General features: G+C 42.1%; 1 protein-coding gene across 8 annotated transcripts in view; it reads left to right on the forward strand.

The window, feature by feature from the left end:
• The first annotated feature begins 9,861 nt into the window (after positions 1-9,861).
• Positions 9,862-20,737, forward strand: part of ABLIM1 (actin binding LIM protein 1) — a 185,719-nt gene continuing 174,843 nt past the window's right edge. For 7 of the 8 annotated variants that reach the window (XM_067536958.1, XM_067536948.1, XM_067536949.1 and 4 more), the window contains exon 1: positions 9,862-10,028. In XM_067536958.1, coding sequence (XP_067393059.1) covers positions 9,995-10,028 — 34 coding nt within the window. In that variant the 5' untranslated portion in view covers positions 9,862-9,994. The remainder of the gene's footprint in view (positions 10,029-20,737) is intronic. The other variant, XM_067536957.1, reaches the window with a different exon arrangement.

Here is a 20,737-nt window from a genome sequence, read left to right on the forward strand (position 1 = left end):
ATCAGGCTCTAAGAGAGGGAGACCTCAATAGCCCTGTGAGTGCAAAATGATATAAATCTAGCCTCCTAACCCATGCAGACTTATTGAGCTTCACTTCTGTATTTGTAATTGGCATTTTTTCAAATAATGGTTTACATCTTCATAGCACCATACAAGGTTTTAGCCATCCTTCATTCCTAAAGATGAACAACACTCCAGTCCAATGCTTTGTAAACAGGCCCAGATAAGACAGTAGCTTAGGCTCCCAAAAACATAGTGACAGAATATCACCCTACCTGAGATGGCTTGGATCTGCTAGGTTATTTTGATTTGTTTCTACAAAGAAATGGATTTACTGCCTCATTCCTCAGTGTGTTACGAGAAACCCTCACTGCAAGGGTTTTTTGTAGTGCTGCATTTCTTTGGTTCATTTTAAAACTTCTCTTTAATCTGGCTTTGAAATTAGAGAGGGAAAATATAAAATGCTGTAAAACTTGTCATAAGCAACTAGCCAAGAAAACAGTTGCCTAGCGGAGGTTAGTCTTTAATCCCAATGTTCCCAATGCTTTTTTTTAATTTAACTTTCAGTTAATATCATGTGGTTGCTAAAGCTGGAGTTACCCATTGGAACTGGCTCTTATGAATGTAGGCCTGATCATTAAAAAGAAAGAAATGAGGGTTGTCTCCTAAGCCACATACCTTGAGTTTGTAGTGCCTACATATTGAGAGAGTTCACAAATCAATGATATTGACATCCATTATGTATGTGTGCTATGCTAACAATATTGAAGTTTTTAAAGCAGGATTTTGGGATGGCTGCATTATTCGTGAGTGACAAAGCACAGCAAGATGTGAAGCATCCCAAAGTAGCACCAATAAAAATATCATGCATTCCTTTGTTTCTTTGTTTCCTTTTTTCTCAAATATTCTATACATTTCCCTTGAGTGTTCATAATTTAACTCCATAATCCATCCATGTGGAATGTGCATAACAATCACAAAATCGTGATCTGGCCCCATTCAGCTAAATGCATTGCCACTCCAGCTAATTGCATATCCGCTGACTACATAATTCATTTTACTGGCTGTATACTGCATAAATCTGCATACTGATATACAGATGTGTCCTCTTACCAATAATGTATCTCTGAATAAGTGAATAGCTAGGTAACTGGCAAAATGTTCACTGAATCAAGTGTTTCAGAAACGGTTTCACAGCTTTTAATGTGTGAGTCAAAACTTAAGTCTAAATGTAAAAGAAAACGTGGTGGTGGCATTCCCAACAGTGGCAAGAAGAATGTGCAGACTGTTAACTGCTGGCAAGTGTGTTCCACTCTTTAGTGCTCTAAATGGCTAGCTGTGATAATTGTGTGCTCTGCTTATGTGCGTACACATTAATGCTCACAAACTGAAAGCAATACATGTGTGTGGGTTCTCCAGAGCTCTCTGGCACAATAAAAGAAAACAATGCCCCTGAAAGCTTTTAGCTTAATATATTTTATGCTTTCACAAAAGAAGTATACTGTTGCAATTAGACGAAATACGAATCATTCGAATTTTAAATTGGTTGTGAGTAATGTCCCTGCCTAGATATCTAATATAGATTTTAAGTCAGTTGTGAATAATAAGCCTGTCTCTATCCCTGATATAGATTCCAGCATGTATAATGTGTCCTGTATTGACTGTTCCTTCATGAAATGGCTGAGGTCTCTCAATGGATATAGAAGGAGGGAGCACTGAAAATGGAGTGGCAGCACTAGTAGGGTGTGCAGAGAGTATATTCATGTTAGGGAGCTCTTGATTTGTAGTGATGTGTGTTCTTTTGTAGCTATTACTTAACACCCAAGAGGACAAGGCCAAAGCCATTTTGCAGTTGTTCAGCTGGGGGAGAGGGGAATCATTGCTTGTTGATCTGTACTATACTTACTTATCTTTTTGAGTATCTTCTTTCTCCTCTAACTTGTCTGACAGTGCTGTGCCCTTGGTTGTGAAAAGCAAAGCAGAAACAGGTGCACACTGACTGCCAAGGGTATCTTCATACCAGTTGGCTGAGAGGTGAAGAATGCAGATTCAGTTCTATTTCTTTTCTGTCCCCAACTTTTGGCCATCCATTTTATTCCCATGGTCAGTCTGTTTCCCCATTCTTATCAACGGGGACTGGGTAAAAGATCTTGACACACACTTCCTGAACCTACAGCATGTGGTCCTTTCAATTTTGTCACTGCTTGATAATTCTTATGCAAGCTAAGATAACGATAAGGTTAATCAAGTCTCATGCTTCAGGGAGTAAGCTGATAAGATGACTTCTTCATGTTGCCCAATTGTCTTGGTTCTTTATTTCCTCTGAAACAACACAGGCTAGAAAGTGCCAGAAACTAAATGGATGCTAATATGTTGGCTCTTGTCATCAGTAACCCTCAAGCAACATAAAGTACATGTGTGTGTGAGTATAATATATGTAAATATAATAGGGGGGATTGGGAGGGACAGGAAACATTGCATTGTATTGCACGCATCTGCTTGATGTAGTATGCTGTAATACCTCGTTACATATCTTCAGTCATGATCATCATTCTGCTACTGGTTTTCAGCTGGGTGGTTGTGTCTAACATCTCACAGAGCTGAACATAATCCTCAGTATATTTCCCATTATGCAGCAGGAATATGCATCTTGTTGCAGGTTGGAAATAATGCCTGTAAAATATTGGAGTACTGTGTGGTAATCTGAGATTTTTTATTTTTTTTTTTAAAGACTAAAACATAATTACTTCAGGAGCCAGAGAGTGGCTTTGTGCTACCAGTTCTAAGAGCTCATCAGATTTTATGTAGTGCATGAATTATTAATGAGATAAACTGGAAGACAAATCTTGGTAGTCTTCCATTCTGTTTCAAGCAAGCTGCAGTTGGTCAACTGTGCAGAGAAAGGCAGTTCTCTTTGAAGCAATGAGTGAACAGGTTCTTACTGGGGAATCCTACTATGAGAAAGGCATGTGAAGCATGCACAGAAAATCACTGCTTGCTTCAGAGGGATGAGTGAGGGAATTTAAAGATGAGCATGTGAGTGGTATGAAATGAAAGGATGCCTACAAATTACTACCATCCGGGGTATTTTAAGGTGGAGTCTACAGTACTTTGCTGAATGGTTATTATGTGAGTAAATCGTAGGTGGCAAAGGGTTGAAACTTGAGCTCCATGATAAAACCTGTAAGAATTCGACATTTTACTCTAGCTGGAGAATTTGAGACATTTGGTATGTGAAAGTACATTTCAGAACAATCCTGCTCCTAATTACATTCCTGCCTTTGTTCCTTTAGTATTACTTAGCTAGTGATATTTCTTTATGCAAATGATTTAACCATCGCTCTATTTCCATCCGTATGAAGGTAGCTTCTTTCTATTCTCAGTCAATGTACAGAAGGCAGCTACATGGGAAAACTATATAATCCTGACATCTTGGATAGATCCATCAAATATTGTTTGGGACTATATAACTGTGCAATAAAACTTACAGCTTGTTTCCAAGTTTTTTTGTGTTTGTTCTCAGTTGGTTTCCACTGAACTGGCCTGATAAACTTGGGATGATTTTAGAATTTTGTTTTCTGTGCCGCAATAAATAATAATAAAATTACCTGGAAATGCATCAGTAGGAATCTGGTTCTGATGACAGAAGCAATAGAGGCAGCATTCCTAGTGCAATGTATCCAGCTGCCTTGAATTGAGAAAATGGGCCAAATTAATCCCTGGTGTAACTCCACTGAGTTCAATGGAGGTACATGTGCAGTGATGTTGGCCCTGATCTAAGGTCTGATTTGCTGTTCAATGAATATGCTGTTTCATTGTAGAATTTTTTCTTAATGCAATCAAGTTTGTGATTATACGTGTTCTTAGCAGTGTTAGTACAGAAATAATATCTATATCAGGTTGCATTTGAAATGTGTATATAAAGAAACTATATATTTCCTGGGCATTTGTAACTATTATAGTCCCAGTTAGTTAATCCGCTTCATTCCCATCTCATACTGCATTAGGGGCCAAACCAAAACCCTAGATCTGAATTCATTGTTTATCAGAATCCAACCCTGGCTAAGAACCCTCTGTATTCTGTAAAGACTAGAATCATAGCACCAAACACTCAGGACTCTTGGTTATTTGGAATCTGAAAATGGATCTGAACTTCATAGCTTGGATCCATAGACACACATTTAGTTACCTGGCTAATACCTTTATGCTATTTCTGGGCTGAGTGGACTGGGTTCCTTAGGGTGTGCTACAGAACAGTTTTTGGGGATTTCTCTGAGTGGTGAAATCATCAACATTCATTCAGCTTTTCTCCTCACTCCCGATACTGTTCATCACGCTAAATGCTTATTCCACTGAACTGTTTGTGTTTGGTGAAGCCAGAGCAAATTGTGCTTGGTTATAGCAATACTTCCAGAATGAAGATGAAAAAGTTATTTTGCAGCTTAAAAAAAAAAGAAACCCCTTATGTTTTGATTGAGAAGAAAATCTGGGACACTGTGGGTGCTCCAGGTTCCTTGGACACAGGGAAATTACATGAAAGGAACTATCCAGGCAAAACCAGAATATTTGGTCGCTGTATCTCAGAGACTTTGTGCCAAACTTAGGCACAGTCCCTTGTGGGATGGGAAGAGAGTGGCCTACTCTGTACCCTTTGTTTGTGTTCAGGGACTGGACTTCTGACTAGGTGGGAACAAGGGATGCAGATTTTTGTGCCTTTCCGTGTCTCTTCCCTGCACTTGTGCATCCTCGTTACAAATATTGTTCCCTTATTAAGAGTTAAAACTTCAGTGATGAGCTGATAAAGGGAGTTATCAGTAATTTCTTCACACTGCCTTTACAATGCATGATTACAGGGAAAGACTGGAGCTTCTGCCACTGATCGCTGGATCACAACATATCATAATGGCTTAATATTCTTCAGGTTGTGCATTGTCCAATGTAGCTGCCCAACAAGTGGACCTAGCTGGAAGATGGAATGAGTGCGATCAGTGTTTAGAGCAGGAGACTGGGCGTTACTCTCCTGAGATCTATTTCAGCTCTTCCACTGGTGAATCACAAGCCTGTCTGGTCCTCAGCTTATCCAGCAATAAATGGGTACAATATGACTGTTCTGAGCTGGATGCTGTATGTGAGCTTGGGAACCTCTTTCAGCATGTCATTGTCCCTAGACTTCACACATAGATTGGAGAGCCTCCTTTAACTCAACTGGTACAAGATTTTTGCCTTTTGGAGGAGGTAGGAGGAGTTCTCCACTGCCTCTGTTGAATTCCAAGTGGCCATGGGGTGCAGCAGAATGATCCTTGTGAAGTTCTAGTGTGGCTGATACTTACCTATCTCCAGGGGAATGCTGTGAGAGTTAATTCATAAATGTTTGTAGAGAACTCTGAGTTACTACTCTGAGATGCAATGGAAGGGCCTATGATTCTTACTGTTAAGTTTGAGTCAGATCCTCAGATGGGGTAAATTGATATCGTTTCATTGAAATCTACGCAGCTTTGCAGATTTATACTAGCTGAGGATGTGGCCCATTTCTTATGGCTAAGTTACAAAACCCCAAGAGCAGGGTGGCTTAATGGAAATCCTGACTTAACTTCACAAATAGGGAAAGGCTGGCTTCTCCTGCCCTGATCACTGTGACATAACAGAGTACTGCTGTTTAATATAAATAACACTTCACAGGTTTTTTTGAAAAACAGGCTGATAAAATAGAGAATAAAAGCCTAGATTGGTGAGACAAGACATTGTTTTATTTCGTGTTTTTAAAGCAATCTCCTCTTTTAAGCCTGCTCTCTCCAACAGATAATATCTGAACTTTGTGCATGGGTGTCTGAGGGAGGATTTCTTTAGCAGTTTCTCACTTGTTTCATAAGCTAATTATTTTGGTGTTTTAGTACCCCCTAACTTGGTGGAAACCTCCTGTGGATGCAAAACAGTTACATGCACTGTCACTGTGCAATGTGGTGCATGTGTGAGTGAGAGAGAGACTTTCAAAGGCACGAAAGGAGGCGTTTCAGTGGAAGTTGGGCACCTAATGTCCTGTCTTTGAAAATCTGTCCCTACCTGCTCTATCTGTTGGGAAATTTTAAACCTGACCCAAAAAAATCTGGAGCCAAATGCTGGGCACCTTCCTTGCTTTTCCTTTGTGGGAGTTTGGCTGAATGAGGATTTTAGATCTGTCCCCCAAAAAGGATATGCTCGGTATACTACCGGTACCTCCCCCACGTAGATAAATATAATGTTCCTTTTTATATGTTGTGTTGAACTCTTCTGTGATTTTTGAATGCTTTGTTAATGATTAACAGCCTTTACTCAAGAAAAATAAAATCCATGAGATTATTAGATTAGCAGGTCATTAGAATTGGATTTAATGTAAATACTTGTGGTAAATTAAGGCACGGGGAACCAGCCACTAGGATCTTCATGAAACGTCTCCTGTTAATGAGACTGGAAGTGGGGAGGGAAGGAGACAGCAGGACTACCAGAACACTTCGGGGAGGGGATACTTATGGGTGGTTGTTTATGAGATGATAGAGGCCACAGGAAGGATTTCTCCCAAGGAAATCAATTTATGGAGGAGGGTTGTCCTGACTTGTAGAGTCTATGAAAAATAGGACAGGCAGGCCCTACTTTTGCTGTAACGCATATGGAGCTCCTCATGGGGAAAGGGGTATGGCAGATTAAAATGCACAGATGTACATGTGGGGTTTATGAGGGTTCTCCCATAATAAGATTTTTAACACACTAAGATTTTTTTGCAAACTAATCCTCTTATGTACCTCAGATATATTCTTTCTTTCTCTTGCCGTGGATATTAATCCGCTTTTCAAATACGCTATATGCTTTTGCTTCAGGTTTAAACATACCCCAGTGATGTGTTGCTGATTGGAACAGTTTTAGATGGCAGTCACCTGACCAAGTATGCTGTCATAATCTCTTGAAGATAATCACTAAAAATACATCTTCCTTAATCTCCTTTGCTGGGCAAGAAAAAAAGATAAGGATCTGTGAGAACAGTGCACCAGGTAGTACAGGACCACACAGACATCTTTAGCTCCTTGCTCTGTAGACATGCCCTCTTTCCCCATCTTAAATAGCTTTGGAAAGCTCTGTGGATCAGGTAAAAATAAAGAATTGGTGTCGGAGCGAGTGAAGTTCAGGAACTCTATCAGAAGGATGTCAGTTATTGAGGATGGGGACATTGCAGAAGTTCTGTATCTCATTCCCAAGCAGTCTGTGCTGAAGCAGCTGCCCTATTTGAATCCGGATGATTATTATTTGTGCGAACGATTATTTGAAAGTCCCGAAGAATTAGGTAAGTGAGAGAACCAGGATCGGATCTTGGTTTACGCTCAACATGTGGGTTGAACTGTCTCATCAATTTAGCTTGTAACAACCAAGCAGCAGGGCACTTTCTGAAAACAGACTCTTGAGCAGTGTTGGATCAATCCTTGCACTGCTTAGCCGAGAGGCTAGAAAAGGAATTGGTAAATAAATAGTGTCCAAATGATTAAAAGGGGCTGCTGGATTTGGGTGTCTCAATTTATGATGGGGCCACATTGATATGCCTTGTGACTGATTTTTCAAAAGTGTTGAGTACCTATAATTCCAGCTCAAGTCAAAGAGGGGCTGTGAGGGGTCTCAAACCAGGGACCCCAAACCAACATGTGTAAGCTCACCCGAGAGTTGGACCCTGGGAATTGTTGGCACTCAGAAGTTCTCTTCTGTTCTTCGCTGTCTTACCCCAGTAATGACCATGATGATATATATCCCTTTGATGTTTTTAAAAAGAACTATGATCAGATAACATGGTTTTAGATCTTGCTTTTTTCCAGATGCTGATAAAGGAAGAAATTCCCAATGTCTGTGCAGTGGGAGCTGCTTATAGTGAACTTTGAGATAGGGAAGTAGAATAAAGTTCCAAATTGTTTTGGTCTGTTGCGATGTGCAGATTGCAGTTCTGAAACCTCTTGTTTAGAGGAAGCTTGTTCTGACTTGTTCACTGAAGGAATGTACCACTGCACTACATATGATTTTATAATGCCACTTCAATAGTGGTGCTGATATGATTATTGAAGAGGTGATGCCTCCCAGCCCAGGCAGACAGATTTCTGTTAGTGGGGGCTAGCTCACATGCTACAAATAGTAGTGTAATCATGGAGACAGCGTTGCAGCTCAGAATGTTAAGTTTAGGGAGTTGGGTGGGCTTGAGAGACAACAAGCTGAAGCCTGAGCCGCAATGTCCACACTGCAATTTTTAGCCTGCTAGTTTTAGCCCCACATGCATGAGTCTGTCTGCCTGGGCTGGGAGGCTCGCACCTAGCTGCAGTATAGACATACTCACTGTGATCAGAGTGCTCACCTGGATTCCAGATACCTAGGTTCAGTTCTTGCTCTGCCATAAGCTTCCTAAGTGTCCTTAAGCAAGTTATTTGTTCTCTCTGTTTCAATTTCCCATCTGTAAAATGGGGATGATATCACTTACCTTACCTCACAGGGATAATGTTTAGATAAACCCATTAATAATTCTGAGGTGGTCAGATTCTGCATTGATGGGGTTATCTAGGTTAGCACAAATGTCAATATAACAAATAATCAAACTTTGTAGTGAGATCTTCCATGTGAGGGTACTTTAAAAGTGTTCCTGCTATCCTGACCCCCATTTTACAGATGGCAAAACTGAGCCACAGAGTGAGCCACTTGCCTGAGACCACACAGGGAGTTTGTGGCGAATGTAACCCAGATCTCCTTACTCTGAGTTCTCTGCTCCAATCTCTGGGCACCATTGCCTCCCTGAAAACTCAGCCTGCTATTCTTTAACATTGTTTTTAAAATAATTGGTATGCGAGTTTCTTCTGTAAGTGTGACCTCATGCAGTGTTAACTACTATGGGTTTATCCTAGAAAAGCACCTGTGAAAGGGACCAATGACTCAGTCCCTTTGCTATTAAATTGATATTTTTAATGAATGAGGTTGTTTAATACTTACTACTGCCTTAATAACTTTTTACAGTTGAGACACATAAATGAAGGTGTGTCTGATGCATGCACTCTGTGTGTGCAAAGCATGTCTCAGATCAGTGTTGTTTGGTGGTGGTGAGTAGCTGACACTGGGGCAGCATTTGGGACACTGATCATTTGTGGAGAAAGTTATGGAAGAAATTGGATCTAATTTAAAAGGCAAAACTGGTGGTTTGGGATTATGCATGGGCAGATACCACATATGCACTACTTCTGTTCTCGTCAATGGAGAGAGAATCATGAATTCACTCCGGTTCCAGACTAGAAAGGGTTTGAGTGCTGATTAGTTTTATTTTCAAAGGCTATGGCCAACCAAATAATGGTGGGAAAGGTTGATTCATATTTTGGGTTCACAGAAACTAGAAGGGCATGGAATGGCGGCATTACTAAGTGATGGGCAGAGCAGGTGAAACTGCATATCTGCGTATTGGTGTGTCTTCGGGTGTTAGAATATAAGTCTACTAGTATGTACTCATGAATCCTGTTTCAAGCATCTAAACCAGATCAAGATTTTGCCTTCTTCCCTTGCTCTGAGAATTACAATAAATGTTACAATTGCCCCATTCTGTGTCAGGGTAACATAATTCCCTTCCTATGCCCAAACTCCATACACAAGAAAAAAATCCGTATGTGAATTTTTATCTTCGGTTGATTTTTCAACTTAATAGTTCTGGCTTTTAATAGCAAGATGTTCAGCTGATTTGATACCATCTATCACATGGTAGCTCATCCCTGTGGATAGACTAACCCCAGGCTCATTCAGGTGAGCCCAATCCAGCCAATTAAAGAGGACTGGCTACACCTGGGCCTGTAGAGGTATCTTGGGGGAGGGAGAACTGAGTCAGACTGAACCCTGGGGAGGGAAAGCCTTGCTGGCGTGGAACAAGCTCTGTGGTAGGTTCCCTGGAGCAAGGAGCTCAGGGAAGCAGCTTTGTGGTTGCTGTTCCAGAAAGGGAGCAGATCTGAGTGAGGCTGGGATGTTGTCAGGAGCTGGAGTGCTAGAGACTTCTGGTAAGGCTGGCACTGAGGCTAAGGACTGAGTTAAGACTGTCTTCTGTTTAAAGAAATAAACCTCCATGCAAAAGACTGGCTGTGGCAGTGCATGCCTTTGAGGTGGGGAGGTGCTTGGCCCTGGTGACACCAACCATGAAACTTTAGAAAAAAAATTTGTTGGGAATCCCCAACCTATTGATTTCCCTAACCTTAACCTGCAATTTGCTAAGAAACTTTGGGCAAAACTGTTCTGAGTTCAGGAGGCTCTTGATTCTGCTTCTCTCAACATGCATGGGGACTAGAGAGGAAAATTGTGTCCATCTTTAGTGGATCAGGAGGTCTATGGTATGCTGGTCATTCTCTTCTGCTGTTGGGAAATGTATATGCCAAGTGGCTGTGTATGATGGCAGGGCTTTTAACTTTGCAAGGCAGGGAAAGAGCTTATTTAAGGTTTTATTATTTCAGCTGTGTTCTGGACAGGTGCATAGCTTTATGCAATTTAACTATGCCCCTAAATAACCTTACGGTGGAAAAGTAAGGTTGGCCGACATCTGTCATTCTGAATAGTCATTGCATTCTGGGTAATTGCAGGTTTTTTTAGTACTTAATTTTTAATGAAGATGTGTGTCTTAGCTAAAGAATGAGGCAAAATATGTGAACTGCATAAGAGCTGTAAAGAGCCGTTAGCCTCTGCCAAAGCCCCAATCGTGCATGGTGGCTATTTCTGGAAACAGCTTTTTGAAACAATCAAAGTTCCTTTTAAGTCAGAATTTATAATAGGAAGTTAATCAAATAAACATTTTAATAGTCTATATGATGGATCCTTATAGAAACCGCAAAGATATCTTTGCCAAATTACTCCATTTTCTTGGAAACTGCAGACAAGCAACTAAGCACGTATAGGTAATCAAGCAGGCCCTATCTCACTATGATGTGCATCAGTTTCAGTCATTAGTGTGCGGCTACAGAGAAGCTGGACCAGGGTGACCCCCTAGCATAGATAGGAGAAGCAGCTGTAAGTCACCATTTGCCGCAGTGCAATTTATTTCAGTTTCACTTGTGATTTGTTGCACTACGTGAGGAGTTTGCATTGGTGCAGCTATCCCAGTGGGCTGGCCACTGATGGCTGAAATCCCCGGTGTTGGGAAGGCCATAAACAAGGGGCCAGATGCTGATATCCGTTCTACAATGTAGATCCTGAATAAATCCATTAGGTCTGATTCTCTACTGCTTTGTACCTTGCACAGTTATTTATACTATTGCAAAGTACAACTGTTTTGCTGTGGTACCATTTCCCACCCACTTTGCACTACTGTAAGTGACCATGCAAGGCGCAGTGCGGTAAAGTATCAGGTTCCTTAAGGTTAGTTAAGTTACAGTGGTGTAATTGAGATCAGCATCTCGGACAGTTAGGACAGAGATGGTGAAATGGATATTAGAAATTAGAAACTGTGCAATACTTGTTGTCATGATTCTTGCAGCTGCAAGAGACTTTAAAGGCAAAAAGAGCAGGAGGCTTTTTCTTAGCTCATGTGCCTCCTTGGGAATTACTGTGCCTCAAGTTCAGTGTTGCAAGATTTTACAGTTTAACTGCTCGGCTGGGAGTCAAATTTGTGTCTATGCTACTGCTTGACCTTACAAACCTGGATTAGAAATTACCCTGTCCATGATATTTGGCTTTATGCTAAATATTGCACAGGCCATTCATGGCAAGTGGAATGAAATTCATCAGGAAAGGGCCTGTTTCTCAGACATTTAGAGGTCATGAATTTCTTGGACAAGGGCAGGAAGGTTTGTTCAGGAAATCAGTGCTCAAGTCTCACATGTTGCAAGGTAATTCTTGACATGCTTACACCTTGCACTCTCCTTATGATGCACTCTTGAGTTAACCCAGGGAGATGATTAGAAAACACACTTTTAATGGAATAGATTAGATAACAGAAGACCATACCACATAGGCACCTACTTGCATATTGTGGATTAGATGACCGACTGGATCGATTATGATAAATGGGCCTACAAATTTACCCCAATTGTAAAAAGTATGTGACAGTTCATAAGAGATCATAATAATCTATAATCACAAATGTGGATGGGAAAAGGTATGAAAGGGAGAGACAGACAGACAGATTTAGTCCAAACAAAAAGGCCTACTGATTGTAACAATCCTTGAGTTATAATCATGCCTGGTAAACAAGAAAAGCGTGGAACCAGAAATCAGTGAACCAGAAACTATAATGGGTAGACAAAATAATGAAGGAATAGACTACTCTGCCCACCACTCTCTTTGGGGGTCCTTAAAGAAATACTTTGGAAATTAAAATTGGCTACTGGAGCAAGCTGCACGAGTGTGGCCGCCACCCCTGTTGTCTCCTGGGACCCTGGATGACTTCATCCTAATCCTGAGAGATGTCATGACCAGACTGAACCAGAGAAAGAAACCCAGCTGACACTGCCACCTCTGTGGGCTCCAGTTGAATCCCAAATGCAACCTGGGATGAAATGGGATCAGACACTAACAGCTCCAACCCATCTCCATTAATGTCTACTTTTTTTTTTTTTTTTTGGAGGGGGGGGGAAAAAAAGGACAGTTATTACCTTCTTTGATACCTTCTAAGAGTCAAACAAGGGGGATTTTCCTTCTAAAAACTCTCTCTAGCTAAAGGAAATGGGATGTTGTTAAAATGAAAGCTTTATTTAATACTTTATATTTCAAATGCCTTAACTGTGTTCCTTTATCTTTCATAAAAGATTGAAATGATTTTAATAGTGTTTGCCATGGTACTAAACAGGCTGAGATTTCTGTATTCTAAGCCCTGGAACTTTTTTAATACTGTTTAATGTTGGATAGTGACTGGATTTGTTAATGCCTTTATTCCCGCAAAATTAATAGAGCAGGAGACCTGGTGTGTGGCTTGGTCATTCCCATTTCTGTTGGTGTTTTAGTGGGATGTGGTCACCTGGTATGCAGAGGACTGGATGGATCATGAGATCAGTAATATAATTTGGTGCCTTTTCCTTGTAAATGACCAATTCAAATCAAGCCCATGTTTGTAATGACCAAAAGCTGTTTCTGCCTGATGGCTGTCAAATGACCTGTGTGTGAAATGAGGTGGAAGGTTTTGGGCTGTTTCCTAGTGCATGTCTCTAAATCATAGAAACTGTCAACCAAAATAGATATCTTTCTTGGCATTCTCAGGTCTTGAAGACTCAACTACTTTCTCATCCACCTGAAAGGTTTAGGAAATCTGGGTGGGGCAATGTGAAATAGCTTGTTCTTGTTTGGCCATTGTATCCTACTGGGGCAGGCCTGGAAACTTCAGTCCTGTCAATCAGGAAATGCTTTTAATTCTGCTTTATAAAATCAGCAAATATGTACTTAATTTTTCTATAGAGCCTATTAGTTAATGAGAGCCTGGGACATCGTACAAGCACTGCAGCCTTCTTCTTACCGAATGGAGTCAGTTATCTGTCTTCTAGGTTCTGCAGTCTCTTTTATATGTCACTAAGAGATGATTAAAGCTTAACATGAACGTTGCAAAAGCCTGCTCTCCTCTCCTCCCCCCCCCCCCCCCCCGACTGTCCCTTTCATAGCATTGTTCCTCTCTTCTGTTAGGATAATGGCACTGGGGCTCATGGCTTGTCCAGTCCCACCATCATTTCCTTGTTGTAACTCCTCCTCCTTTAACGCAGTCTGCACACTTAGCTGTTGTAGAGTGTGGCATGCAGTGCCCAGTGGAGCCTTTACAGAAAAGCAGTTGTTTTTGTGCTGACATCACCAGTTAAAGCTTGGTTGGCTTTTCAGGGCTTTGCTCTGGTGTCTTTTGCAATGTGCTGAAATGTAACATACAGAGTTGTTGTGGGGGATGGGGAGATGAGCATGTGGCAAGCATAAAACAATCCATAGCAGGGTTGGGAATCTAGAGAGAGAGAGAGAGAGAGATCAGATCCTGGGAAGCCAAAATCTAACTGGTGTGATCCTAGGGAGTTTGTGAAATAAAGGCAAGATGTAACAATGTGAGAAAGGAATCAGTGTGGCAATTTGGGTTCAGGGTTGGCAGGAGCCCAGAGAGGGGGCAGCGGAAGCCCAAAGCTGAAAGGGACCTGGGGCTATTGTGGGAATCCAGCAGATCACACACAAGTGATTGTGCCCCTCTCTCTCTGAGTGTGAACTACTGTGCTTGCTCACTTGGGCGCTCCATGATCAGCTTTCATGGTCAAACCTTGTTTGTGTGTGCATACGGAGTGCAGCTCAGATGCAAAGGGGCCATGTACATGCAGTTTCTCTCCTCACACAAATGACTTGCATGGGAAGAAACTGGAAGTGAGCTGAAACTGCTTGGACAGTTTGGCCCAGACAGGCTTAGGAACTTGCTGTACTAATGCAGAATGGTTTTAGCCCGAGAATGTGCATGCTAGTATCAGTGCCTGTTTTGAATGAGGTGGATGGACTGGTAGACAGAAGGAAGCTGTAAGAGGATCAGAAGGGAGGAATTCCGGGAGGCTGAAAATGGAACAGTAGGGAGCCAGTGAGAGGATTGGAGTGGTGCTTACAAAGAAGGGGAGAAGCAAGTGGGGCATTGTGGCAAATGGGAATCTGGGGGGAGGGGTGAAGAGCAGCAGTGGGTAGGGATTGGAGGGATCCAAGAGAGGATTAGAGTAAAACGATGGGATCAGAGAGGATCTGTTCTGAAGGTGGGGGGGAGGCCAAGGGGATCTGAAGGAGCAATCACGGTGCAGGGTTGGGGTGGAGTATAAAGGACTGTCCTCATAAGGAACTGGCCTCCTGTAGTCAGAACAGAAAATCCAATTTCAGGATGCTAGCTGATGCATGAAAGGTTGAATCTGTGTCTACCTTTATTCTTGTCTAAGGACCAGCATGCCAGCTTGCTTTCCCATCAAACAGATTTTTCTTGCTATGCTATAACAAGGAGATCAGACCCCTCAGTTTTCTTGCTATCAGTCCCAGGCAGAGATTTGGCAGACAGATAATGGCACTATTTTTGCATCCCCTTATTCCCAGGCTTGTGTCTAAGGGAAGCTCAAGAACTTCCTGGAGACCGTAACCTCTGACAGCAGCAGCTGCAGTGATCAGAAAGGAGGAATGAAGATACAGGTGTCTAATATTGTTCATTCAGTAGGTGGCACCCTTCTCACCTTGCTAACTAAGGGGTGCAGTGCTTCTGAAGACTTTTAGATGAGATGTGAAACTGAGGTCCTTCTTGCCTGTAATTATTTCAGATCCTGTGGCTCTTTCAGCAAGAGTTGTGGGGGGGTCATGCATGGTGACCTAACCCAATTCCAGTTTAGGGAATTGTATTGTTTCACTCTATAATTCCTCTCTAGTGTTCAAGTGGATACAATATCTTTCCCCGTTTTTCCTGGATTGATGTGCAGTATTTCTGTGAAGACTCCCAACACTATCACATCTTGTGCTGACGTAGGCTGAGCGTGCCCTAGAAATTGCCCTAGAAGGCAAGCCCCTCCATCTTTTTTTCTTGGTCTCCTCCCCCACCTCGCCACATCTCTGGCAGCTGGTTGCCAGGTTTCTTACAGTGCGTTTTCAGTGGCAGAATAGTGGTTCAGAATGAAGGGCCATGCATGGTGAAGCTTGTATACTAACACTTAGGGTCCTGCATCTTCTAATAAAAACACCCTGACCCTTCCTTGGAGTGCCTCAGATATTGCTCTTAGCTTTTATGTAGCTAGGACTTGTGCCCAAGTAACATTTTAGAAAGTTCTCTTTTTCTAATAAGGAAACTGTTTTGTCTAAACTGTCTTTTCACTTTATAGTAGCTGAAAGTTTAACACAGGTGCTATTTAAATTATGAAGGTGACTGTGATTCAAAGATGTTTGTTTCCTCATGTTTCCCACAACATTTTTTTTTTTAAACTGCAATCCTGATTTGTTTAAAAAAAAAAAAAAAAAAAAAAGTTTTTGTTGAGTCATGGCAGGATTCACAGAGGGTGGCTAGAATGAATCCGAGGACAGAGGTCTTCTTTGGTTTGACTTCAGCAATATTACAGTGGGGATAAATCTGGTCCAGGCCTTTCAAGTGCATGTGATGCACAGTTTCAAAACAGGCTTGTATGTTGTCTGAATGCAAAGTGAAGATCTGACTCCAAGTATACGTTAGTAGAATCCTGGATCTAGAAACCTCTGCAGTGGGACTTCTTTAAAGGTGCACTGATGTGTTATGAATATATTGGTTGAGTAACAAACACGCCTTTGGAAATCATATGGCTGTAACCTAGATCCAGTTCTTCATCTTCTATTAGGTGCAGTATATACAGTTTCAACACTAGTGACGCTATATTTTTATATCCAAACCTTTCACCTCTCTTTAACCCTCCTGGCTTCCTGCATTTTCCATTGGTTGCCGCCTATGTAAGCGTTCAATTGAGACTAATTTGTTTAGTAACACTTCAATGGTTTAACTTTAATCTGCATTAGCATTGCATGGTTTACAGCAACTCGTTTCACCGCTGTGGGGTTCCCCTCTACGTGTTCACCTAAATTCTTTGTTGGCTATTTTATCCAATAACTCAGAGCAGCAGCATGGCTGTTCCTGCTATTACTAGATGCTGATGAGAAAGATTAGCCAAATCAGCTTTGAGTAGAAAGAAATAATTAAAGTTGTATTTTTATCTCTTTTGGAGCTATAAATACATGGGTGGCATGAACATTACTGTGGGGCATGTGAGTGAAAACGCTGCCTGTGTCGTAACTCCATAATGCCTATGAGTGCAGGCTGCGCTGGCTGGAAAGAACATAAAGTGCCAGCCCTACATTCACTACTATTTTCAGGGACTCCTGCTTTTGCTTTGCTTCTGAATGCAACTTCCCTTCCCCTGTCCCACACTCTCCCACCATACAATCTGTATAAATGGGGGGGGGGGGAGAATGCAATCTCATTCCTGGGCATGGGTTAAAATAAGAGGGAGCAGAGTTAGGTGTAGCTCCCCCTTCTCTGCTAAAAGCAGAGGGAGAGCTCCCTAACCATGTCCTCCCTGGTTTGGGGTGCTCAACACCCCCAGAGTTCTACCTCCTTGCTGGGGAAGTGAAGCTCCTTAAGCAGGAGAATCTGACTTAGGAACGGAGGAACTGGTGCCTGGCTGTAGAGTTCCTGGTGCTATATCCTTATCTTCTAGTAGATGAAGTATCAGCAGCCCTAGATGGGGGAAGAACAAGATGGGAGTTGCCTATCTGCCTCTTCTCCCCTGGCCAGCTACAGTGTGGAGTCAGGGATAGGAGGATAGGTAGCAAACAGCGCCCATCCCCTTGCTTTCTGTCCTTTATACAGAGGGAAGAAGGGAACAAGGACCAACCCCTCTCCACCTTCCTTGCTGCCTTCTGATCCTTGGAAGGGGAAGGAGAGGTGAACAGGGTCCAGGCTTTCTATTTTCTGGGCATTAAGATCACCCCTTACTTGGTTTTGCATTATCTTGTACTACATTACACCTTTTCATGTTTTTGGTCTGTAAGCTTCTGTGAGCAGGATCTTTGTTCAGCTTATCCATTGTACAGCACGATATACATCTACAGTGTTGTATAAACAACAAGCAGTGCCTCTGATCTTTGTGTCGATCCTCAAATCTTGCCTAGGATGATCTGGTGGTTAGGCTGGGCAAGGACTCCAGACCTTAAGCTCAGCCACAGGCTTTTAAGATGATCTTGGGTAAGTTACTCAGTCTACCCTGTAATTCCATGTTACAAATGGGGATAATACTCCCCTACCTCATGGAGGTATTATGAAGATAAAATCCACGCATTGTGAGCTACTCTGATACTATGGTGAAGTAAGACATGTAAGTACCTCGGTAGAAGAACTGTCCCTGTTTCATCTACACCATTAAAATCCACCCTTTCATCCTCACCTCTTGCCAGTGCTTAACCTTGATTGCTGCAACTTTCATCTTTTAGGTCTCTGCATTTCAAGTCACTCCATTTGACTCAATCATAATGGAGATTGTGGTCATTTGGATCCACATCCAGATTTTGAGTACCACAGAACTCAGGGCTGTTTGCAAACCTGGATTTTTGTTCAAGCCCCCTATAGTCATAGATGAGGGGCCAAATTCAGCCTTGTTGTTCATTAATTGGCATCAGTGGAGTTGCAGCAGGTATGAATTTTGCCCATGATTTTTGACCAAACTAGTGTACCAAGTTCTAAGGAGAACCTATTGACAATTTTTTAAAAAACATGTACAGAAACAAAACTCAAGTTTCCATTAAATCTCTTTCCTTTTTGAAGACAAATGTAGTTGTCTTATTTAAATGTTATATTTACTAGGGAAGAGCCATCTGCCTTAGAATTGGCTTTGTTGTATCAGTTTTGATTCTCTTCCCTTGTTCCCAAACAAAAGCTGTTGGATGGGCCTGGATAGTATACCTTCATTTCAGTTTACATTTCATTTCATTTTAGTTTGGATGAGTTTAACTCCCTTCAGCATCCTCTCCCCCCGCATCCTGAGAGAAGTTTTATTGTAAAAGTCCATGACTGTTATGGCCCATATTTAAAAATAAGAGTTCCCATGTTAATATCTGATTAATACAGGGCTCGACAAATTTTGCTTCGGAGCTAGGAGCCAGCCAAAAAATTAAGGAGCCAGACAACGTGGGCTCAGCGGTGGGGCGCCCTGGCTGGAGCGCACAGGCCAGTCTTCCCGCCTGGCCCCACTTCTTTTCCCCCGCCCCTCTCCCACAACATGGGCCCAGGGGAACGCGACGACCGCTTCCTCTCTCTTCCCCCCGCCGCGCGGAAAAAACTAGGCAGCAGACTTAAATTTCTAGGCGCCATGGCGACCTGGCACCCGGGGTTTGTCGAGCCCTGGATTAATATATTAATTAATTCTGGGCAGGAAGAATTAAGTACATTATGACTAAGTGAAGCATGTTCTTAAATGTAGCAAGTTACCATTTTTGTTCCTCAGATGTCTCCTTATATTACTGAGGACTATGGATGTTGCCATATCCTTTAAGATATCTCATTAAACTTTCAGGATATCATCTGAAATTAGGAGGCTCTCTGTAAATGTTCTTACTAATTGAGAATCACTTTGCTCCAGCTCTTCTTCTTCACCTGCTGAAGTCTAGTGTGTCCCCATCAGAGCCTTGTGTATCCCTCTCCATTTTCCATTCTCGTCACGTCTCCTCTCCTCTGCAAGGAGAACTGGATGGAACTGGATGCTTTTCCCTAATCAAATGGGGTTACTTCTGAATGACAAGAAGCAGTATCTTCTCCCCATAGGATAATATACCAAGACTATCAATCACACACAAGTCTCCAGCAGGAGATTTAGGCTACTGGACTGGCCAAAAAAAGTTTAGATTTCCTAAAGTTTTTTTTAACCTATATGCAGAGCTACATTAAGATGGGGAGAGAGAAGATCCTCTGAGACTGTTAGGTATGGTGAAGAGGCTGCAGGGCAAGCAGGTGAACGGGAGTAAGGGAGGCAGCAGATCTTGAGACTCAACAAGTCCTTCCTCACCTCCTAGTGGTGCTAAATAGCCTATTTACACCAGTATCTCCACAAACCTTAGTAGGCTCTTTAGGAGACCCTGACAACCACCCCATTTGCTTATAAGAGCCTTAGTAGGAGCAGCAGGTCCAGAAGAGTCAAAATGTAGTTATCAGCTCCTGACTAGCCTAGAGAGTTAGCTGGTGCTTGACAACTGTCTTTGGTCATGTCAGGAATCTGATGGTCCTATTGTAGCTACTCTGGACCAAACAAGGGGAGGGGTCAGTTGGTGTTCAAACCATCTTAAAGTTTCCTGTCCCAGCTGTCTTCTAATGCCTCTGAGGGGAAGTTGGGTGGGTGAGTGGGAGAACGCGAGGGTAAGAGGATAGGGGTGGCAAAACTAAGGTCATCCGGCTTCCTTAACTCTGACTTTTCTGTACTTTCAAATGGTTGACTTTCCCCATACATTTTACCTTAACTGCGAATTTCCTGGCTTTTGATGGTTGGTTTTTTGTTTTGTTTTTTTAAACTAAGTACAGTGTTCTTGAAAGGATTTTGACTCTTAAGTTACTGGCATTATGGAAGGAGCCATTCATGGTTCCACAGGGAGTTAAAGGCTGTGTTCTGATTTGCCCTTAAAGCAGGACTAAACTTGCCCTATTATACTTGAAATACCCTAGTTACCTTTGAATGAGATTGGGTCACATTGCTTTTCATGGAGTGTGTGTAATATGTTGAAACTTAACTAACCTTAACAAAGACTTGTTTGACTGGGGTATATGTATGCTGTGGCCAAGTTGCATTTGCTGCGGAAAGAATACTTTCCTCTTTCCATTAAGAGGTGGTGTAGCCCACTAGTTGGGGCATTGGAAGTCAGGAGATATAGGTCCTAGACTTGGCTCAACTACTGACATGCTGTGTGACCTTGGGCAAGTTACTTCATCTCCATGTGCCTCTGTTCTCCCTTCCGCCCTTTGTCTTATCTATTGAGACTATTAGCGCTTTGGAGGAGGTATTGTGTCGAGTATGCATATGTACAGCTCCCAATCCAACAGAGCCCTGATCTGTGTTATAGCATTACACAGATTATTTGTTGTTGTTACTTAGGTAATTACCTATCAGCCATGATGCTATATTAAAGTCACTTGGGCACTTTAAAAATAAAGTGGTGTGGGGGATGGGTGGTTTATTTTGGGATGGAAGGAGACATTAGTTACTGAGAAGGGTGTGTTAGAGAGAGGCCCATCTGCAGGGTGAGTCATATC

Source organism: Emydura macquarii, unplaced genomic scaffold, assembly GCF_026122565.2.
Source record: "Emydura macquarii macquarii isolate MOO-44397 ecotype Brisbane River unplaced genomic scaffold, CSIRO-AGI_Emac_v2 contig_3692, whole genome shotgun sequence".
NCBI classification, from domain to species: Eukaryota; Metazoa; Chordata; order Testudines; family Chelidae; genus Emydura; species Emydura macquarii.